The sequence below is a fragment of the Rhinatrema bivittatum genome, chromosome 16, assembly GCF_901001135.1.
Source record: "Rhinatrema bivittatum chromosome 16, aRhiBiv1.1, whole genome shotgun sequence".
In the NCBI taxonomy this organism is placed as follows: domain Eukaryota; kingdom Metazoa; phylum Chordata; class Amphibia; order Gymnophiona; family Rhinatrematidae; genus Rhinatrema; species Rhinatrema bivittatum.
Genome location: NC_042630.1, coordinates 33,440,530 through 33,464,401, shown reverse-complemented (window position 1 = coordinate 33,464,401; position 23,872 = coordinate 33,440,530). Strand labels below are relative to the sequence as shown.

Genomic DNA, 23,872 nt, shown 5'->3' with positions numbered 1-23,872 from the left:
TTGAACTGGTAGTCTCAATGGGCCTTCTCCCAGGCTGAGCCAGCCCGGACAGGGAGTAAGAGTTCTGACTCCATTCAGAAAAAGCAGGAACTCTCGTCTCCAGGCCCGGCCCCGGGAGCCATCTGATAACCCTCATCTGCTCTGTGGTTCTCCGTTTCCTCCCAGGGACTGCCCATCCCTCTGGTGCAGATCTGTGGTTTTTAGTCCGTGGATGCACCCGTTTTGTGTCTAATTTTTTTTTCCATCCCTGTACCAAATAAGTCATTTGCCAGAGCAGCAGGGAGAAGCTAAGCTGCTCCTAGTTCCTACCCTCCCGTTGCATCCATGAAGATGTAGGGCTTTTTTTTTTTTTTAAATTACTTTTCTTCAGAGAAACTGGAGATGCACATCCACAGCAAGCAATGGGGATAAAAACCAGGATCGGCTTAGCCCTTCAGATGATCTGGGGCCATCTGCGAACCAGCGGCCACCAAGCCTGACCTCTAGAAATCAAGAGAGCTATTGCACACCCTCCCCCCACCCCCCAAACCTTCTGAGCCCTGCTCCTTATGGGCACCCTGCCGTGGCAAGTAGATTCACAAATCCTCTTCCAAAAATTGTGTTAAAGGGAGGCCAGGGGTCTGTAAGGCCTTCCTCGCTCTTATTGACCATTAGCAGAATCTCCTCCCCCCCTTCCCTTTAATACTGTGTGAGCAGCCTTGCTAAACACGCAGATTTCTTTTGGTTATTATACGGATCCCAGAAATGACTGGGTAACTGTGCACCCCTAATTTCATTCCAGGTTAGAACTGTCCAGGTTATTTCTATAAAAGCTTTGCTTTGAAGGTTACTCCGAGCAGGGCCAGCCTGCAGCTGAAGTCCGTATTTTAGAAAGAATCAGGGTCGGTGCCGTCTGCCTTTTCAACTCAAGCTGGAGGAGGAGAAGGAAGAGGCAACTCTGCCATTTAGGAGTTAGGGGGCTCTTCCGCCAACGCTGTGGGCACAGCCACAGTGCCGGACGACAGGCGGGGGTGCTGGGCGAACACCAGGTCATCGGCATTGAACCCAAATTCTGCAAGCAAGCGGGATATCTTGCAATAGCTCGATTCCTTTAGCCAGATGTGCTAAGGGGCCATGAGGAAAAGGCTAAGCACATCTGGGCCTGCGTAAGGGAAACCATCGGGATCCTTTCTCCCCCACCACTAAATTCCTGTCCCTCTTCCACCCAGGCCTCTAAAATCTTTAATCTCTGGGTACAGAATGAATAGGGGAGGAGTGGAGAGAAGGGGTTTGGTGGGGAGAGGGGGGAGGCATCAACAACGGGAAAACAATAGTTAAGCTGTACAGTTACTTTCCATGTTAAATATCGTTACAATATACTGTGACAAAAATATAATTTCATCTCATATCAATACAATCAGAAGAAAAAGACAGTTCCCTGTAACCAGTGCGAACATATTGAAACTTGCTATGTACAGTCGGGAAGGTAATACTACTACAGGAGCAGGGAGGGAGGGGAGAAGGGGAAAAGACAGAGCCAAGGTGGGAGAATGAGATGAAAGGGGGAAAAAAAAAAGAGAGAGAGAAGGCTCCCATCCCTGGAAAAAAATAAAAACCTTTAGAAATTCAGCATGGAAGCCTGGAAGCAGAGAGAGGTAGGTGAAATGACACATGGAGGTTTCCCCAAAGAGGATCGGAAAGGGCTGGGGGACAGGGGAAGGGTGATAAGACCAGCTTAGATCAGAGTGAAAAAGAGGAGGGTGGGTTCTCCCCAAATATGCTCCCATTCCGGTCAGGACAAAGGTTGAAACTTGCTCTTCATCAGCTTGACCCAAGCGCTGTGCCTGCTCCATAGGATTTTATTCCAGAATCCACGTCTCCTAACTTCACCCCATGTGACCAATGGCGCTCTCTTTTACTTCACAAAAGAAAGTTATAAGAACTTGGAAATAGGGATGTGCTGTCATTAGGTCATTCGTTTCGGCGGTATGCGTGTACCTCGCGGATTTACAGTACGTGTAAAACGGATAGTACGCGCATAACCTGTTATGGAAAATACACGTGTACTATAAGTCTGTGAGGTACGCGCATACCACCGAAACGAATGAAACGAATGATCTAATGAATTCACATCCCTACTCAGAAATACTTTAAAAACTAATAGTTAAAGCTATTCCTTTTTTAATGTTTTACACTGAGGTGCAATTTAGGGATGAATGCAATGTCTGACTGAACTGGTTCCTGATGGGATTATATACTAGCCCAAATTTGGGGGTGCTTTTTGGCTCAGTTTTTGCCCTTGGATCAACTCATTTTCCTGGCTGGGTCACTCTTCACCACGGCCCATGCTTTCAAATCCCCTGGAACTGAAGATGAGCTGACTGGGATTTGCCAGGACAATAAGGATGTGCCATGCTGGGTCAGAGCCAAGGTCTATCAAGCCCAGTATCCTGTCTCCAAGCCCCAGGTCATAAGAAAGCATCTGGCGTAATCCCAGAGTAGTTCCTTCCCTTGTGGCTCAGTCCCGGAAGAGGTAGCCTTCCCCATAGCTACCAGGCTATTAATTGTTAATGGACCTGCCCATCCAGGAACTTGCCCAAATCAAACAATGTAATAGTGATGGGGATGGGGTGGATTAAACAGACTGCACACATATACATTCCTCTTAGGGCAGCGATTCTCAACGCAATCCTTGGGCCACCTCCAGCTAGTAGCTTTTCAGGATATTCACAATGAATATGCATGAGGTAGATTTGCATACACTGGCTCCTACCTCATGCATATTCATGGTGGATATCCTCAGTGTGCCCAGAGGACTGGGTTGAAAAGCCCTGATCCACATCATCCGTAAGCAGCCCTTTGGTTAGCTGGATGGTCAAGGGTCACCCAGATCTCGACGACCTGGTGGGGTGGCTGAGACTGCAGTCAGAAGCAGCATTCAACGTTTCTCTACCTGCCAGTTTAAATCGAGTCATTTTGTGGCAGCTGGTGCAGCTATTCTGATCCTTCCATGAGCACTAACGGAGAGGTAGTATCCAAACAGTGTCACATGAGCCACTGCACTTCCTGACAAAAATATTCCAGATACGCAGGAGCTTTCAACCATCCTAACACTTCTTGGAAATGTGCCTGGAGGAAGTTAATTCCAGAACACGTCCGTGGCCCCAGAACCTTTTCACTTGTTTTGGTGGGAGCGAGAGGCTACCTAAGCATTGCCATAGACTGGCCTAGACGAAAGGTCCATCTGAGCCCAGCATCCTGCCTCCAGCAGACGTGGTACATAAAAAGTGGCCTAACCCCCATCGCACCCTTCCAGATTTCAGCCATCGTGGTTTAGGGATGCACTGAACCTGGGGGCAACGTCCCTGCTGGATGTGACCGATAGCCTCCGACTAATCATCTTCCATAAGCTTAACACCTTTCTGAACCCAGCTATGCTACCGGCCTCCGCCATGTCCTCATGGTACCCTTTCGATTTCTGGTCAGCTTCGCCCAGCCACAGTTGGCAGATGAGACCATGGGGTGGGTCAGATAAAAAATCACCCATTATGCAAATCTCGATGAAACCCAGGGTGACAAGAGTCCTTGTCATGAATTTCCCCTCCAGGATTGAACTCGCACAGCAGTTACTCAGCTACCGATTGTGTAGTAATGAAATTGCTGGGAATTTTGTGTCTTTCAGTATGAAAATATAATTTCTCTCACCCTCCTCATTTTTTCATTAAATTGCATCTTTGTAATTCCATCTGTTATTAAAAAAAAAGAGAAACAATCCTTTATCTGCTTCATTCAGAGGGAAGGACCTGTGGGAATGAGTGGCAATGAATTGCCAAACAGCGTCCGCCCTCCTGCTTTTGGGGTCTACAGGTGATGGAGCTTTCTGAAGCAGACACCCAGCCGGTCTTGCAAGTCCATTGAGGTGCAGGGGGGGAAAAGTGAAAGTGATATCGTGCTCGGCGCTCCGCAGACTCTGGCATCTTTTATTCGAGCCACGAAAGAATTATTCAAGGTCTGCAAAGGCTCCTTTTTCAATTACACAGGCGCCGCACTAAAAGTTTACTCCAAAAATGAGGCAAGAGCTTGATAACTTCCCCACCACCCACCCCTGATCTTCTCCTAATCCCCCTGCCCCCGCCAAAAGCACTATCCTAAGATCTGGGGAAATAGTTGGGTTTTTTGGTTTGTTTGGGGTTTTTTTTAACGTGGTTAAACGATGATAGTCCCTAAACGCACAGACAAGAGCTCCACAAGGGTAGCTCTCAATTGTGGCCCAGCCAAAAACAGGTCCAATTTTTGCCGAACGAGGGGGTTTCCACTTGGACTTACAAATCAGACAGACATACGCAAACCGTCTCTGGGGCACGCTCACTGCAAACAGTCGGAGAAGCAGACCTGTTGGAAAGATGCTCAAAGGCCAGATTAGAAAAGCAGGGCTTTGAGATTTCTAATTCATACAGTTTGGCTAGATGGAAAAGGTTTTTATTAATAATATAGTTGCCGACAGCCCTTTCAGCCTCTTCGTCCAGAATGTCTTTTCCCTCAGAAAAAGGGTCATTTACTGTGTATTATTTGTCTCCATTCTATCACCCCCAACTCTCCACCCCTTCGGGGGTTAACCCTCTTAGGGCTTTAATTCTCATAGGATTTTCGCTGCAGACCCTGCACCAGTTTGGTATCCCTTTTCTGGACCTCAAAGTCTAGTCTCTATCCTTTTGGAGTTGCGTCTTACTCGTGTTGGATTTACAAGTCAACCAGGTCCCGAGAAAGTTAAAGTGCGGTTGCTCTCCCAGGTTATCAGCATCCCCATGCCTGAACCACTCTAAGCTCACAGACTGAAGGCTCAGGTCCTGCATCATTGGCTTCCAGTTGTACACTGTTCGTTCTTTAATGCAAGTTTTACATTAGTAGCACCGTGCGCTGAAAAAGGACAGAGAATGGCATTTTTGAAGTACAGGTAAAATATTCTGCTCCTGCGGTGGGATGATCAGATGCCAGAGTGTATGGAACTTGTGGATGGGCGCAACAGCGAATGCTATCTCCGTGCCGTCGTGAAGCCTTGGGTCGCTCTTGGTTTCCTATCTTGCATCCCTGTGCACCTCCCTGGGGTTGCTTACCTCTACAGTGTTGGGATGGCACTAGCAAGCGACGCAACATAGCCCGACCCATGGCACTATATATGCCAAAACACTGGCAGGGTTGGGTTGTCCATTTTAACCTCTTTCTTGGACGGATATAGCCGATGCCAGTTTTGGACCCTCCATAGCCAACACGTTTATTCCTTTCTGCTTATTAGAGATTACAACTCTGGGGAGCCATAGGTGGGGTTTCTGTTTTCATATCTGTAATGGATCTATACAGTTGACCGATTTTGGACCTGCAGTGCCAGCGTGTTCATTGTCTTCACCTGATTAGAGGAGATTACTACAAATCTGAGTGCTGGTTTGTTGCCACAATTAGGGATGTCTTTTCAATAAGAGAGACTTTTATAAACATTTTTCAAACCACTAATTGAGACTCTTTATGGTAAATGATTACACAAGTGTGTGCCGAGTCAAATCTGTTTGCTCATTGAGAGCTTGTCCATTTATTGACTGCATGGAACCATTAACATTATACAAGCCCTCGCTTTTTGTTTGTCTTTGATTTTATTTTACGGTGAAGGGGACTCCCAGCTTCCCTGTTCTTTTGTAATGAGCTGAAACCATGGCAATTCCCCAATGCTTGGTGCAAATGCATGGCCAGAGATAGAGAACAGAGCTCGGGGAGGGGCTACGGCAGTGGCAGCTACTAATGGGAGGACTGGGGAAACAAAGTGGTCCTGATCGGCGGCCAAGAAAGAGAGCAAAATTTTCTGCTGAACAGCAGGCGTGGAGTAGGTGCAGCCCGGTGTCATTTGTTTTTTTTTTTTTTCTTTTTGCATGGTTGAATCAACATGAACTATAAGATTAAAACCAAGGACAGGCAGCCCTCCCCTGACCCTATTTTAATACAGGATCAGATCTGTGACTGCCTCAATCAGCTCCAATCCAGCTGAAATCAGACTGTCACCTTCATTCATTCATTTATTGTTTTGGTTAATTTTCTGAGAAATCCAGGCATGGCAGGATGGCTTTATTGCGAATACTTGTGGATTCAAAATCACTCAAAGTACTCAATAGGCACCCTACATTTGATGCACGTAGCACGTAATCTTCGAAGATGTTGCAAATATTCACAAGTTTCGGCTTTTTATGCATCGGCCCTGGGTCAAGGAAAATTCAAAGTGCAAGAAGATGGGGGAGATTCAAATGGCGCAGGGAACGGGGCCAGATGTGCCCTGGGGTTGAGTTAAACACGGTTCAGGCCGCTTGCACTGAATCTATGGGTGACGGGTTCCAGGATCCGCTCTGTCATCCAGTCCCTCCCAGGGCGCTGACTGAATCGGCATTTCAGGCACTGGAGACGGGGGTCACCCAAAAACCTTCAGCCAATCCCACTTGCCTGAATGACCACCAAGGGGTGGGGGGGGGGGGGGGTGGGGAGTGAGACAGGATGGGCGGTGAAGTTGAGGAGGCGATGGTGGTGAAGGGCAAGAGAGCTATGATATCTTATGGTGGAGGGTAAGGGATCCAAAAGGAGGGGGGCGGGATTCTATCAAACTGGAGAGAAAAAGAGGAAAAAAGACTGAAACTTTGGTAAGTAACCACATCTTTAAAAAGCAATAATATATATATTTTTAAACATATCAGTGCATACTTCTTATATGAAAATATACACAAATTGGATTTCATTCTCAAAAAAACCAACAGTAAAAGGAACATTAAAAAACCAAACAAAAGCAAACCAGCCAAAACACAATATATTAGGTTCTTTTTTTTTTTTGTCATCCTTTAAAATTTAAATGCTACACTCTTGAGGTTACATTTTTTTCTTTTTTTTTTTTTTAAATATTTCTTCATGCATTTTACACCTTTATAGCTTTTTTTTTTTTTTTAAGAATAAATAAGCTTATCTTTTTTTTTTCTTTTTAAACTACTCATCTAAAAACTGCAGCATTTAAACTGGTAATTTTTGTTGGTTTTTTTTTTTTGTTTGTTTCTGGGTTTTTTTTAAAATCGTGCAATTTTTTTCTTTTTTTTTTTTTTTTTTTTTGCAACACCCCTTAACAAATTAAAATGTGAAATTAACTAAAACAAAAACAAACAAAAAAAAACCAACCAAACTAGGAACAAACAGACAAACGAAAGAAAAAAAATATTGTATACAATACAAGTTTCCAAATTCTTTTTAAAAAAAAAATATACATTGTAAAACACTATCAACAGCACAGATGAGCACAAGAAATAAGATTTTAAATTGGAAACATTTATACAGGTTAAAACAGGGGGTGTGTACTATATATATAGTATATGTATATATATAGTATAGATTGTCATTCTCTTGGTTTCTTTTAAAAAACAAAAACAAAAAAACTTAGCGTGAATTTTAATATACAGTCTACAAGGAACTTAAATTACAAGTTCACCAATACAGTGAACTTAATGCCACTGCTAACCCCCAATCAGTCCGATAGCCCCGTGTCCTCGCTCAGCCCCTTCCAGGCAGCAGATGACCATTTCAGTACCCCTCACCGCATGCATTTCCTTGAATAACCATGATTAAATTTGTTGGGGGTTTTTTTGACGACAGTTCATGCCATTTCTCCCCAGTTCAGGGAATTTTGGTGCGAGGTCTCTTTTTCCCTCCCCTCAGGGGTCTTCCGAACTGCAGTGCGGTTGGTGGAGAGTGGGGAGCAGGGGGTGGATAAGAAAGGAGGGAAAAAAATGGGGTAACAAAACAAGTCCCCTTCCTCTCCCCCCCCCCCCCCATTTGATATAGGGAGAGATTAAACAATTTGCCCCATGATTCCTGTTAAATCCCATCACCTCTTTCACACCTTCAATTCTTTAGCTCCTTCCCCCCCCCTCCCACGCCCCCAGTAGAAAGTCGTTCCCCCTGAACAGTGCATCTTCCCACTCCCCATACATAAGAAGCAAGAGTTCTGGTACCAAATCCATTGGGCCTTTTGAGGACAGAACCCCGGAAACTGCTCCCTTAGCAAGGAACACGTTAGAAACACTATGATCACAGGTAACTTTCGTGATGTGAAGCCGGCGCTACGGGAGGAATCCTTAAGGCCATGGTCGATGAAGCAAAGTCAAATGGAGGTGAGCAAGAGGAACGCTCAGTGGTCTCAGATCTCAGCTTCGTCAAAACGTCGCAGGACGGTGGCAGAGGACGGACCCAAATCTCTCTCCTTTTTCAAATGTCCACAGCCGGAGACCTTCCCCTCCATCTTCCCCCTACTATAATAAACCGGTTACGTCATGGGCTGTCAAACTGTTTTTAAAAGGGTGCGGGGGAGGGGTGTGATGTAAAGTGACAGAAGGCCTCGGCAGCACCGATGGGGTGGAGGAGATGGGCGCTGCCCAGCCAGACGATCCAAGGAGATTGGATTTCAAAGCCCCGCCGACCGGCCGCGAAAACCCCTCGTGCAGATTCAGAGCACACCAAGGTGCTCTTCTGTTGGGAGGGGGGGGGGGGTGAACCCCTTCGGCAGCGCGAACCAAACTAGGAAGCAGCTATTGCGAGCATGAAACAGAACGGACAGCGATCGTTAAAATAAATCTTCTAGGCTGCCCGGCAAGAAAACACAACGGCAGTGCAAAAGAAGAACGGCATTTCAGAGGCATCGCGACCTTATTTATTTATTTTTTTGGGCAGGGAGGAGAAGAAACCTACAAGTCACACTCACATCAATGAACCAGAGTACACTTATTAGAGAAAGGGGGGGGGGGGGGGGGGGGAGAAGCAGCTCAGAGTTCCTGAACAGAGCAGCTGTAAAGTGGCAGAAGGTCCAAGGACGTGGTAGCCACGCTATTTGTCAGGAGTGGGATAAGCTGCTTTCTCTAGTGCCATCTTTAAAAGAAAAAAAAATATATATATATATATACACGCACACACACACATCTCTGAAAAAGATTACTGATTCTTCTGTACACGTCAGCATTCCCTCGGTCCATGGTGGGACTGGTGACTGGATGTGGGCGTGCGGCTCCCAGATACGCCACCGGGGCTGGCAATAGCAACCGGCCCCAGGAGAGCATTCCTGCTGGCCCAAGGGGTTTAAAAAGATTCCCGGGATGCTCTGGGACAACGCTGTACGGTCCAGCTTGGGGGATGGTTACGGGGGTTATTGTTAAAATCCCTTCCAAAATCTTATCCGGGGGGGAGGGGGGGGAGAAATCAGGTTTGAAGAAGGCAACCAGCAGGCATCTTGCATGATCTCAGGGACTTGCAAACCGCCCTCCCCCCTCCATGCCATCTCAGGTCATAGTCGTCCCCCCCCCCCACCCCCGACACACACACACGATTTTTTTTTTCCCTCCAAAATCTCTCTCGATTTTATTTTAAATGATTCAGACAAAACTAATCTGACAAGTCCTTAAAAACTGCTCGCATGGTTGATCTCATCTAGCGCCTAATTCTGAAAGCTTCTCCCTCTAGCGGCTGTGAGAAAGGGATTCCTGGTTGCCTTTATTATTTTGGGATGGAAAAGGGAGGATGCTGGATGGACAAACCTGGCTCAGATCTGCCACATTTCACTAACGAGACAGGGCCAATGGCAAATCCAACATTATCTGATACCAACTTGGGGCCGGATCCCCATTCAGTGCTTCCTGTAAAATTTAACACGAGATTTTAAAGGTGGTTTTAATCTTGTAGTCTGAAGGGATGGCAGCCCACACGCTCCACAGCAGCCACCGATCAGCTGAAGGACACATTCAGAATTAATGTGAACAAGAAGCTTAAAAAAAAAAAAAAAAAAGAGCTACAGAAATTTTTACCCCTTCATCCAACAGGGAAATGTTAATGCATGGCAGACGATGCTGGATACTGCATTAAGAAAATGATAAGAGTTCATGATAAAGAGTTCTGCAAGGAGACAACGGTTTTAAGAGTGTTGAAGGATTTTCGGCTGTGCAAGCCAGGAGCATAGCTCATCTGCTCCTGGGGCATTTTTGGTCAATGGAGATAAAATGACAGGGGGGAGGGGGAGGGGAAAACAGAGCCAGGATTAGAACAAGGTACAGGGAATTAAGTGACTCACCCAAGGGTCATGCAAAGCTGGGGATAGGACCTCACACCTCTATTTCCATGCTCTAACCAAACTGGCGCACAATAATTTGGAGATCCATTTTGCAAATTGCAGCGAGCAAAGGTTGGATGACCTTGAGATGAAGGTGATGGACCCGTGGCCACACGACGTCTCTAATTTTATAAATATCAGCCACCCACATGAAATCCCCCAGAAAGGAGAGAGCCATGTCAAGCTTAAATGAAAAACCATGACCACTGATTGTACCAGCAGTGAAACAGCGGCCTACTGCTTAAAGCAATGGGGCTGAGAACGAGGGAAGATCAGGATTCAAACCTTGGGCAAATCATATTATTTTCCACTGTCTCAAGTACCCACTTCGATTGTAAGCTCTTTGGGACAGGGATTTATTGTACCTGAAATACTAATAATGGTGTAAGCTGGGTAAAAATCCAATGTACTTATTGGTGCATGTAAGAGGGGCTTCAAGCTTTCATAGTGACCTGGTGGCAAGCCTGTCACTTTCCTTGTGCAAGTGCTCGGGCAGAAGTGAGGAGATCAACAAATACAATAAAGTATGGAGCAAGCTGCTGGCCTCTACCGGCTCCCTCCTGTGCCATGGTTCTCAGCCACGCAGGCAATTCTAAGCTGCCTCTTGAGTTTGTTCTTGTAAACTACCACCACAGGGCATTCTGGGAACTGTAGTCCTGCCAGCCCCAGAACACACTGCGACAAAACTTTAAAAAGATAAAACTTTAACAAAACGCACGCCACACGGCTCATAAATTATTTAGTAGATACACGATCATGAAAGGGATTCAAAATGAAAGCTGCAATTGTAAGCAGGAACAAGATATGTATTTAAGGTTATGCACCACAGGAGGCGGGAGACAGGAGGGAGGTTTAAGGCAGCAACAGCCACTTGTGGGAGGTGGGTGTGGGAAAAATCCCTCGGCCGATTTCACTGCGTCCAGCCTTTTATGACCACAGATACCTGCACGCGAAAGCTTCTTGTGAAAATAGGATGTCCTCTCACACTGAAGAGCGTCAGGCAGCGTGCAGACGGCGGTGGAGCAGTCCAGTCCATGGCAACACAGCGTTGCGGTGCAAGAGGCCACGGCTAGCTTTGCAAAAAAGTGCCAGGCTATAAAATCAAATCTGCCCGAGAGCCAGAGATGTGCAGTAAGTGTGTTTACGGGGGGGGGAACGACGACGGACGGACGGACACGACTGGCGTTGTTCCAACCTCCTGGATTGGTAAAACTTGGCATGCGACATAAAGGTTGGAAAAGCAACACCGATGGCCAAATCGTTCTGTCGTGGGCCATCAGATCAGGAGAAGGGGGCAGGGGTGGGGGTGTATCTTCCCTCCCTCCCTCCCCCTCCCTGTCCTGCCACAGCACGCCACCCAGTGGGAAAAGGACTGTCAACTGGCTCCAGTTGTTTTTGTTTTTTTGGACAGGTTGAGGCAGTCCTGGAACTTATACCCACCCCAAAACCCTGGAACCCGGCTGGCAACCCTACAGCGGAATCAGAGGGGGAGGCAATGGGGAGGGGGGGGGGGGGTGTCGGCCTGGAAGGCACTCTTAGGACAACAGCTGCGTGTTGGCTATCACGGGAGAAATTATTTTCTCAGGGCCCGGCCCTCTCCTGACCCTTCTTGTAGGGCATTTGAGAAGGGGAGGCAGAGGGGGGCTCTTGGAGGCAGCTCATGTGCGGGTTAGGCTCGTTGGGAGGAGAGCAGGTGACGTGCGTAACTCTACAGCACAAATTGCAAAAACACTGCCCGGCTGCACTGGACGTCGATACAAAGAAAAATGCCAAGGAGGGAAAAAAAAAACAAACCCAAAAAAACAGCTTCTAAAGCTATTTTTTTTTTTCAGGCAGTTAATAAGGGGGAGGCCCTTCCCCCAAAACCCAACATACACAGACATTACCCTCCCCCCCCAACCGCCCTCCCAACCCTGGGGCGGGGGCCCGAGCGGAGAGGCGGCGCCGGGAGCGGCGGCGGCACGCTATGTTACCCAGGCGTCCAGACGCAGCCGCTTCACGGCCGGGCTGTCCCCCTCAGCCTCGGCAGCGGGCCTCAGGAGGCTGAGGGAGGAGGCGTAGTCGGCGCGGGCGTCCTCCCGCTCGTTGCCCTCGAAGGAGCTGGCGTTGCTGCTCAGGCTGTCAACGGGCGAGCGCCCCGTGGCCTCGTGCCGCGTCGGCTGGCCGTAGGACGAGGATGGCGTGCTGCTGCTGCGCTCCTGGTTCGGGGAGACGGGCTCCAGCTTGATGCTGATGGGGTTAGGGTTGGTGTTGACGGTCAGGGTGGCGGTGTGAGGCAGTTGGCTCCCAGACCTGCGGAGGGGGGAGGGGGGGGGGGGGAAGGGGAGGGCCAGAGAAGATAATGGAGGAGGAGGCAGACCAGAGGTAAAAGAGGGTGGAAAGAAAAAGAGATGGAGACGTAAATATTACAAAAAAAATAAAAATAAAAAAAATCATCATTCAATGGAGAAATTACTTACCTGATAATTTTGTTTTCCTTAGTGTAGACAGATGGACTCAGGACCAATGGGTTTATGCTCCCCTGCCAGCAGATGGAGACAGAGTCAGGTTGCAAAGCTGACATAACTCTAGATACTCCCCAGCAGTGACCTCAGCTCTCCTGCATTTTCTTCAAAAGCCACCGTGGACACACTAGTGAAAGGACTTAGTTGAAAATATGAGTAAGATTATGATTAAAAAATGGACGAACATAACTGTACTCAACCAACCATAAACACTGAACTCCAGTAAGGATATAGGTACCTTAATCTAGGGACTGGATGAACACTTACCCATGATCCCTTGGATTCGAGGCCCAGTCCACAGGAGGACCCGTGGAGTAAGATCTTGGGCAGCAGAGGGTGGGATGCTGAGTCCATCATCTGTCTACACTAAGAAAAACGAAATCATCAGGTAAGTATTTTCTGCATTTCCTAGCGTGTAGTCAGATGGACTCAGGACCAATGGGATGTACAGAAACTACTCCAGATCAGGGCGGGAGGCAGCCTGCGCTCCGGGGTCAACACCATCTGTGCCAAAGCTGCATCCTCCCAGGCCTGTACTTCCAGGCGATGAAACCTGGAGAAGGTGTGCAAGGGGGACCATGTTGCATCTCGACCGATATCGATGGGAGACAGCGGTCTAACGTCCGCCCATGAGACTGCCTGAGCCCTAGTGGAATGAGCTCTAATCTGAGAAGGTATTGGCTTTCCTGTATCCACATAGGCTCCCGTGACCATCTCCTTAATCCAGCGAGCTATGGCAGCCTGCGAAGCTGGTTTGCCCTGCTCTTCCTTCCCCTGTTAAGGACAAATAGGCCGGACCGGTTCCGAGACTTCCAGATACCGCACAAAAAGTCTCTTGCCATCCAAGTGATGGAGGAGGTGATATTCCTCCGCATCCTTGAGTTTATCTAGGGATGGCAATGAATGGACTGATGTAAATGAAATTCTGAGACTACTATGGACAAGAAGGATGGGATAGTATGCAGCTGTAATGCCCCTGGAGTCATCTGGAGGATTGGTTCCCGGCCTGACAACGCCTCCAGTTCAGAGATGCGACGTGCTGAGTATACAGCCACCAGGTAGACAGTCTTCAAGGTCAATAAACACAAGGAAAGACTTCAAAGTGGACGAAAAGAAGGACCTGCCAAGAATTCCAGTACTAAATTGAGAGTCCGCAAGGGAACCGGTAACCTTAAGGGAGGTCAAAGGTGCTTCACTCCCTTCAGAAAACAGGCCATGTCAGGATGAGCCACGGGGGGGGGCCCCATTCACCTCACCCCTGAAACAGGAGAGAGCCGCTACCTGCACCTTCAAGGAGTTGCCAAACCTTTATTCAAGCCGTCCTGCAAAAAATCCAGAATAAGTGGGATTTTGATCATCCAAGGGAAGACTCCGCATTCATAGCAGCAGGCCTCAAATACTCTAGACCTGCACATATGCTAGGGACGTGGAGAACTTCCAAGCGCGGAGCAAGGTGACAATTACCATTGCAGAATATCCTCACTTCAACAGGCAAGCCCTCTTAAAGGCCAGACTGTAAGACAGAATCGAGTTGATCCTTGTTAAGGACCAGTCCCTGCTGTAACAGGTCCTTGTGCGGTGGGAGGCGCAGGGGGTTCTCCAGCAGGAGTCTCTGCATGTCCGCGAATGCCTGGGCCAATCTGGGGCTACTAGTAGGATTAGTCCCGTGTGATGTTCAAATCTGCAAATGACTCTGCCCAGCAAGGGGGCCATGGAGTGAAGGAGTATAGAAACTAGTCTTCCGGCCAGATCTGAACGAGAGCGTTGATTCCCAGGAACCACAGATTTCTTCTACAACTGAAGAATTGAGGAAACTTTGCATTGTGGGATGCAGCCAGCAGGTTGATTGACGGAAGGCCCAAACGATCTACTATCAGTTGAAATGCTTTCGCCGACAATCCCCACTCACCAGAATCCAGACTCTCCCTGCTTAGAAAGTCTGCTCTGATGTGGTCTTTTCCTGCGATGTGGGAGGCTGAGATCATCTGTAGATATACTTCGGCCCTCGCTATAAGGAGGTCTATCTCCTGTGCCACTTGTTTGCTCTTGGTTCCTCCCTGGCGGTTGATGTAGGCCACCGTCATTGTGTTGTGTGACATAACACAGACCGCCTGGCCCTGGAGTCTGTGGCTGAAATGTAAACATGCCAATCTGACTGCTCGCGGTTCCAGGCGATTGATGTTCTAGAGGGCCTCCTTCTTCTATCCATCGTCCCTGGGCCATCAGCTCCCGACAGTGAGCTCCCCAGCCCCGGAGACTCGCATCTGTCATGAGAACTAGCTAGTTCAAGGAGGACAGGGACACACCCCTGCTCAGATGAGCTCCCTGTAACCACCACTGGAGGTGACAGCAGACTCCCATCGGTAAGTGGAGACGGACAGAGTAGTCTTGAGACTGTGGGTTCCAACGTGATAGCAATGAACGATGAAGTGGACACCTACGTGCTCTCACTCATGGCACTTCTTCCAGGGTTGCTACCACTAAACCAAGAACTTTGAGATAGCTCCACACTGTCGGGTGTCAGTGTTCACCAACTGATGCATCTGGTATATCAACTTCTGTATCCGTATGGACAGAAAAAAGTCCTTGCCCCGCCTGGTGTCGAACTGGACTCCCAGATATTCCAAGGATTGGGAAGGCTTGAGGCTGCTCTTGGTAATGTTTACTACTCAACTGAGTTCCTGTAATAAGGAGGTCCATCTATTGGACACCAAGAGGCTCTCTTCCATGGATCTGACCCGGATCAGCCGATCGTCCAAGTATGGGTGCACCAGGATCCCATCTTTTCTCAATGCTGCTGCCTCGACCACCATAATCTTGGAAATAGCTCTGGGAGCAGCACCCGAAACTGATGACGACCCAGCACCACAAAGCATAAGAAATGTTGGTGGAATTTGTAGATAGGCCTCGGATAGGTCCAGGGAGGTTAGGGACTCTCCCGGTTGTAGGGCCATTATCACAGAGCCTAAGGTCTCCATGTGAAAATGGCTCACTCGCAAGTGACGGTAGACACTCTTGAGGTCCAGAATGGGGCGAAAGGAACCTTTCTTCTTGAGTACAACAAAATAAATGGAACAACGCCACTGAGGGCACTTCTCTGTCCAAAGTACGGACAGAATCAGAGCCTGCTTCTGCTAAAAAGGCGGCAGCGGGTTTCATAACCGCTCTGGAATTCACCCTTGAGTCACCCACCTCCTGAGAGAGAAGTAGACACTAAAGAGGCACCAGAGTGCAACAAGAAGTGATCTGTAAGGTCACTGCTACTGCGTCAAAGGCTTATTTAAGGATCGACTCCATCTGTCTATCATGCGCATCCTTTAAGGCTACTCCTCCCTCCGCTGGGATAGTTGCTCGCTTAGAGACAGAGCAGACCAGTGCATCCTCTTTAGGGAAACACAAACGTTCTCTTACTGCTTGGTCCAGAGAGTACAGAGCTTCCAACGCTCGGCCCCCTTCAAAACTTGCTTCCGGGGCATCCCATTCCAGATTAATCAAGTCCTGGATGGCGTCCATCACTGGAAAGTAGCAGGAGGCTTTCTGCAGGGAAGTCAGAATGGGATTCTTCTTTGAATCCATCATAGAATCTGCCACAGGAACTCCCAGCATCTTCAGGGTCTGGGAAACCAGGGCCAGCAATTTGTCTCTATTAAAGAACCGTAACACGGTCCGATACGGTTCCAACCCAAGAGGGATTTCCCCATCTTCCAAGGAATCTGGGTCCTCCTCTTCATCCGTGCCATCCGCATCCCCGCCAGGGATACCCTTGGTAAGGCGAGGCATACCTCTGGGTCTGCCAGTATGAATGGGAGAGGGAGGGGACACCGGGTAAGGTTCTGTCCGGACAGGGGCGAGTGAGGTAGTGGACTGCGCCTGTACAAAAGCTTGTAGTCCCTGGAAATATTCCACCCAGGAAAAGTTCTTGGAGGAGAAGTCCATTACCTGCTATTAAGTTCACTTAGCGAATAGCCACTGCCATTAGCAATGGTTACATGGAATAGACTTAGTTTTTGGGTACTTGCCAGGTTCTTATGGCCTGGATTGGCCTCTGTTGGAAACAGGATGCTGGGCTTGATGGACCCTTGGTCTGACCCAGTATGGCATTTTCTTATGTTCTTATGTTCTTAAAAGGCAGCGGATCCATGCCTAGTCCAGGATGCACTGTGGTGGGTCCGGTTGAATTTCCCACTCCCATGGATGACCCAGTCAAGGGTGCACTCGGATCCGGCATACTTCCAGTTAAGGCTGAGACCATCCATCATCTGAATGGGAGGAGCCGGGCTTAGCAAAGTCCGAGGAAGCCAACTCTCCTTGAGCTTCCTCACAGTGCTGACCTAAGTTAGAATCCAGGTCAGGCTGTGAAGCCCTAATATGAGAAGCACTACAGAGAGCAAGGCGCTCAGGTTTCTTGGTTGCCAGTGTCGTTGGCAGTGGTAGCCGTGCATTCAATCAGTTCGTGCTTAAAAATTTATGCCCACAGATTTCGAGGGTCTACGGGGGTGCAGTGAGCCGCACTCTCAGCCCGTGTGCACAGCTCTTCTTGTACCGTGTGCTTTTAAAGTTGTGCGCGTAGGGACGCAGCCGACATTAAGTGCACAGCTCGTGCGCCGAGCCAATGCATGGGTACACAGACATCCTATGGAGGGCAATAAAGCATGCTCAGAAACACGCGCAAGATGGTACCCTCCGCGGCCTACCATGCGGTGTGCCGACCACGCCTACAGTGGGGCCTGCTCAACCCGTTTGGAAGGCCAATTCCCCTTACCCCAAATGGGAGTGGGATCGTCATTGGTACAGCACACCGAGCATGGTGGCCAGGGGAGTCCTACCAAAAATCCCTCTAATCGTCTCTGAATCAAAAGGGTTTTTTTCTCAAACTTACCTGGGCTGAGCGCTTACCGGCTGAGTACAAAGACTGCCTCCAGCTGCGGGGGGGGGGGGGGGGGGGGGGGGGGGGGGAGAGGGCTTTAGCTGTTACCGCCGTGCTCAGCTTTCTACACCCGCTGCCTAAGCAGCAAAGTCCACGCCAGGAACAGACTATTGGACCAAGGCACGCCTCTGAGGGACCTCTGATATCGCCTCAGGAATTCTCAGCTGGGGGAGGGACCTTTAGGTCTCGCTGCAGGAGAGCGGGGCTCAAGTTTTCTCCAATTTAGAATATCTCTTTCCAAAAAGTACAGCGATTCCCCATAGGGAGAGGTACGTCCACCATCTGCTGGAGATGGAGAATACTAGAGAGCGGAGGTCACTGCGGGGGGGGGGGGGGGGGGGGGTGTCAGCTTTGCCACCTGACTCAGTCTCCATCTGCTGGCAAGGGAGCATAACCCATTGGTCTTGAGTCTATCCGTCATCTCTCATTAAAGTCCCGCGGAGGCCTCAGCTGCCAAGGATGGAAAGTGTGTGTGAGTGGGGGGGGGGGGGGGGGTGTGCATTGACACATTAGTACTGAGTCTGAGGCCCCTGCTCTCCTCTCCATCCCCCCTATCCTCCGGGCTCCCCTGGAGGACCGGAGCTGGCCATCCCCTAGGTCTAGACCAGGGGAAGGCAGCCGCTCGTGAAGCTCTCTCTCTCTCTCTCTGCTCTAAAAATAAAGAACCTAACAATAGGACTTGATTTGATGCTCGGCTCCTTCCTGCAGACTCAGGTTTAATTGCAGCTCCCTAATAAGGAACCACCCACTGCTGCTTTTTGCAGCACATGGTGTGGGATTTTTTTTTTTTGCCTTTTTAAATCTTGGGATTCGTGTGTGTGTGTGTGGGCGAGCGCTGGAACGGTGCGGTGGGAGGGGGGGACACAGACCAGGATCTGGCAGCCTCTCTGGGGGGGTGGGGGTGGGGAGGTGGCTCAGAGGATGCCACGGTTCTGGCTATAAAAACTTACGAACAGGCAAATGGATTTGGGGGTTTTTTTCACCCAGCCCAATATGAAAGGAGTCAGAGGGGGGGCGGGCTCCGGCGTTTCCCCTGTTCGTGCTCTGGAGGCTCCGCCACCAAAACGTTTTTTACACGGCGATGCAGGGATCATTTCCCTTTCTGGTTTGTTTCTGCGGCTGAGTCGTATCGGGCCCCGTGGACTCTTCCACGCTGGGACCCACGACGCTATGTCCTCCCCCTCCACCTAAGAGCCCAAGTGGCGTTTTCCACTATTCGCCTCCCTCGTCGCTTACGTTTAACAAAATGTTCTCACATCGAGGACTTGCCCAAAAACACCCAGGAGATGCAAAGAGGTTCAGCCACACGATCCAAATATATTTCTAAACAACCCCCACCTCTCCGGCGAGCCCAGAGGAGCTGCAACCTCACTTTCCTATGTGGAAAGGGCCCCCCCCCCCCCGGGTTACCGACCGCTTACTGTCCCGAAGCGACCGGCGCACCATGCAGGTAAAAGTAATCCACAACGCTAGTCCCCGGCAGATGCCCGTGTGCCACTTTAAGGGGACACTGCCATTTGTAGCTGGTGTGGACTGTGGGAGGTGACAGGGGGGGGGGGGGGGGGGAGGACAACTGGGCAATTAAACCAAAATCATTTTCCTGGATTTTTTTTTTTCCTTTTACAGTCCCGCTACCGCAGGGGCAGCCATTTTGTTTGCTTGGGATGTCTGTGGAGACACGTGCGGTGCCTCGCTTCGGTGGAAGCCTGCCAAGATGGCACAAGCTTTCTACCGTTGCTTTTCCCGACTTCCTTTCAGCCTTCCAATGCATCAAAGGCACGTCCGGGAATTTAAAAAAAACAAAAAAAAAAAACCCCCGTAAGCAAAGCGCTTTTTCAATAAACTAATAATGAAGGCAGACAAATGTGTGTCAGAATGACATCGCTGTCAAACAAACATGGCTTCCTCCACGGCAACTGGAGTCCAGGCTGGAGCATTCACCGAAAACCCTTAGAAGTGCATCACAAAATGACCTCGTCCAGGATGGGATCGGATTGCCTCAGGCAGTGTGGGAGACGTCTCGTGTGCGACGCCACGGACCAATCGAACGCCGCAAGCGGGAGGTCATTTCTGACCCGCTCTGCCACCCGGCTGCACCCGGAGAAGCAGCATGGCAGAGACAAGAGCTCACAGGGTTTGCCCAACTCTGCCAGCCAAGCCCGGCACCTAAATCAAAAGCTGGTGATTAAATTCTCCTTCCAGCTGGCTCAGCAGCCCCCATGGACAGGGGGGGGGGGGAGGGTGCATGCGAGACCCAGGACCGATGCCTGGACCCAGCTCCGGGCTCCCTGGTCCAACTGGGGCTAAGAATCGTGGAATCAAAAGATTACAGTCCCACCCCGCTTCCCCCGGAAGAGGGGAGGGGGGGGGGAGACCGAAACAACTTTAGTGGCTAATTGGCCGACTCAAGAGCACCGGGATCCGCGACCTGTGCCTCTCAAGTGCGCTGCAGAATAAGGAACTGCACTCACACGATGCTGCTCAGCGATCCGGGACTCAGGTGCTCTGGGTGAGGATGCTGCTGGTGCTGATGGTGTTGCCAGGCGGAGATGTTGCCCAGCGACAACCCCCCGGGTGAACTGAATCCCGGCAGCGAAGACAGATCCGCGCTGGTCAGCTGATAATCTGAAAAGAAGAAAAAAAAAAAAAAGGACAAACGAAGGTCAAAAAATGGCTCCTTTCTTAGTCTGGGGTGGGGAGGTCCTCACTTACTGATAAGGGTAGGCGTGGAATTGGGGTAATCCCCCCAAACCTCTCCCCCACCCACCCATACCAAGACAACAGGATCTGCCTGCGCATTTCTGTAATGGACGAACTACAACAAAAACAGGAAGGTAGAAAGGGCAGAAGAGCCCCAGCCCCCCCAACGGGACGAGAGGTCGGATTGCACCCGGCGGTTTTTCAGGCAACCAGTCCCGTTTCCCGGCCCAGGCGAGCTGGTGAAAGTTACCTCCCTCAGAGGACGGCCGATGTTAAGCTTCGGTCAGAAAGCCACTGGACGGACAGAGCAGGACTGCCTTTACTCCAGCCGGCCCAGTGGTTCGGCTTGCGCTTTCTGAAAGGAATCTGCGATGGTTATATCCTTCCTTTCCTCGAAGCTGCCGGGTTTCTGCAGCTGAGAACCGAAGAGCGCGCGTGGCCGACAGAATAAACGCGGCAATCCCCCCCCCCCCCCCCCCAAGTCCCTGCTTGGAAGGGCGCTCACCTGTGTTATATGCTGTGGGCATAGGAGAAAAGGAGAGACCTTGCGTCAAGATGCTCGGGGTAGCCACAGAAACGACGGGGGTCGTTAAAGAGTGGGCCGCCTGCGAGACCCCTAACCTCTGTGCATTCTGTAAAGAAAAAAAAAAATGAAAGAAATATTGGAGCAAGATGTCCCTGCAAATATTTAAAGCCTCCGGTTGCATCATCACCACCTTCCCCTACCACTAAGCAAGCAGAGCGGAGACAAAACCTGTCCTGGACCCCCTCCCCTTGCTTCGGAATGAGAGTTCAAACACGGGGGTGGGGGGGGGGGGGGCGACAGAACCAATTTTGGTCAGCGTAGGGCAGGCTGATCCAGTCCTGGTTTTACCACAATCAAAAGGCACAATTCCATTTATTTATTTTCAATATTTATATGCTGCACTATCCAGAAATTCATAAAATCATAGTATCAAAACAATAAAAATGCATAAAAACATTAAAACTTGCACGCCATTAAAACAGACAAAAAAAAAAAACCAAAACACACACACGCAACAGAGCTGAGCTTAACCAAGTCCAGGGTAAATCCATACTGCAGTGGGTTAAAACCAGGACTTGAAATAACAGAACGAGCCGGCAACTGTAAGCCCCACTCAGGACCCCAGAAACATCCCAAATATATATCTGCGAGGTCACGCCTGCGCTAGAAACAGTTTTTCTTTCACACCGCTGAATGTTTTATTTGCACAAAAAAACAAAAAAACTGAACGTGTTCTAACAGACTGGACAGCAAAAATAGAGATTTTACCTACTCCCACGCCCACCCCCCTCCCAAAAAAAACCCCCCACAAAACAATTTTCATTCTTGAGAAATACACAAAGTAGCTAAAATCCACCACCGTATATAGAGTGTGGGTGTCTACAAATTTAAACACACCCGCGCAAGCGCACGGCAAGATGGCACAAACAGAAGAGCGTAGGTGGCAGAGAGAGATAGAGAAAAAAAACGCAAGAAAAGGCTGCTTCTCCAATCAAGCACGGAGCGGACACCTTCCCCCAGTCTGCTTTAACCTCAACCCGGGGGAGGGGAGGCAGCGTACCATGCGGCAGTAACCAAAACGGCGGCATTAAATTATACACACTCGGGCAGCACACACTTTGGGGCTATCACCAAAAAAACGATAAAGAAGGTACATGATTTGTGTGTCTCTGTTCATTCCTCTAGGGGAAACGAAACCAGAGCTCAATGGGATGGCACAACAGGGAGAGAGGTTACAAAACTTTAGAAAACCACATTCCAGTTGCAATCCTGTGTAGGATTTGAGCAGATTTTGATTTTAAAACTTTTTTTTTTTTAAAGAATCAGTGTGGTTTTCTCTGTGCTTAAGTTTTATTGGTAACAGCCGCTCTGCGACAACGAGAAGCCTGGAGGTGGGGGGATCCAGATACATTTCATGCGCAGGCTCTCCCGCGCCACCACCCGCGTCCTCTGCCAGATTTACCTCTCTAAGTGCTCCCCCCCCCACCCCCCCAGCCACTGCTGCATGACAGGGGACCCCCCGTTCGAGCACAGGCTGGGATCGACCCCCACCCCCCCGGCTGCCCCATGTCACAAGCACAGAGAAGACACTCGCAAGCCTGACCATTATTGTTCCCCCAGTCGTATTCTGAGAGGGTAAAAAAAGTTTTTAAAAAAAGGGAGATTTTAATTAGAAATCTGGGAAAGCAGAACCAAAGAGTTGTAATGCAGAGGGGGCAACATCCGCAGCTTTCTGTAGTGAAAGCTCACTTTCAAGTTACAGCTCAAAACACACTCAGCTTTCCATGGGCTTGTGAGAGCAGATTTACTGATCACCAATTCACAATTTATTACTCAATGGATTTTTTTTTTTTTTAATAATAATTTTGCTTTACACACTCAAGGGGGATGGAGGGGTGCACAGAAAGGAATCCCATGCAGGTCGTTACTGCCCCCCCCCCCCCCCCACGCTGCCGACGAACGTATTCCAGGCAATGGGGAACTCTGTGCAGGTTCTAGAGCAGCGGCTCCCAAATCCGGTTCATGAGAAGCCACGATAAAGGCTAAGGTTTCCATCATAACAAAAAAAAGCCCCTCAACAACAATTTTAAACCTGGTTCTAGGAGCAAATACCTGCAAAAATTACGTCTCAGCAACATTAGTGAAAACCAGATGAACCGTCTGGGATGGGAGAGGGGGTTCGAGAATCAGATGCAACAGCTGCTGTTCTAGATGCTCTGCTTCTCGCATTCACACACACCACATGGTCTTCTCTGGCGGGGGAGAAAACGCACACTTTGCACTGAATTCTCCAATTAAAGTGCAGTGCTGGGATGCGCCCTGTCCGCCTCTTGTGAAAAAGGGGGGGGAGGGGCCTTTACAAGGCTTGGGAGGTGGGTGCCTACGCAGAACCCATACTGCCAAAACGCCTAGAACGCCAGCGGCGCGAGGCAACGTCTGAGTGACATCTCTATCTGAGATGGGGGCCTTTACAGCAAGACCAGGGGGGCCACCTCACATAAGCAAACAGTCCCTGGGGGGGGGGAAGACTCCTGCCACTTCCCAGTTACGCCTGCCGGGCTGATTAAAAAAAAAAAAAAACCCACCCCCAAAAACCCCACCAGTGGATGCGGCTTCAGAGGGAAGAGCAGGCTGTCCTGCAGGAGATAAGATAGAAAGCAGGAGGGAGAAGATTAAAACCAACCCCCTCCACCCCTAGCAGAACAAAAGATGGTAGAAGCTTCACCTTGCATCCTCTCCTCCCCCTCCCAACCCACCGGGCAGGCTCCCAGTGACCTGGAAGATGGGTGAGCGTTGACCATCTTGATGCAGCCCTATCCTCTTCTCACTTCAGGCATGTTACAAAGGAAAATTGGTTCCTACCTCCTAATTTTCGTTCCTGTAGTACCACAGATCAGTCCAGACTCCTGGGGTTTGGCCTCCCTTCCAGCAGGTGGAGACAGAGAAAGTTTCACAGGCACCGCCTCTTAACCCGGTGTGCCACCTGCAGCTCTTCAGTATTACCCAAGCAGAAAATAGTCAAAACACGTCTAATAAACCAACGCTATAATATCCTCCAAATGAGCAAA

The 23,872-nt window shown here is 49.5% G+C and overlaps 1 protein-coding gene across 8 annotated transcripts in view; it reads right to left on the bottom strand.

Moving 5' to 3' along the window:
* Window positions 1–7,227: 7,227 nt before the first annotated feature.
* Window positions 7,228–23,872, bottom strand: part of MEF2D (myocyte enhancer factor 2D) — a 130,163-nt gene continuing 113,518 nt past the window's right edge. For all 8 annotated transcript variants that reach the window (XM_029581648.1, XM_029581650.1, XM_029581642.1 and 5 more), the window contains 3 exons: window positions 20,784–20,910; window positions 20,050–20,203; window positions 7,228–12,439 (listed from right to left, as the gene is read on the bottom strand). In XM_029581648.1, the coding sequence (XP_029437508.1) occupies window positions 12,112–12,439; window positions 20,050–20,203; window positions 20,784–20,910 (609 nt within the window). In that variant the 3' untranslated portion in view covers window positions 7,228–12,111. The remainder of the gene's footprint in view (window positions 12,440–20,049; window positions 20,204–20,783; window positions 20,911–23,872) is intronic.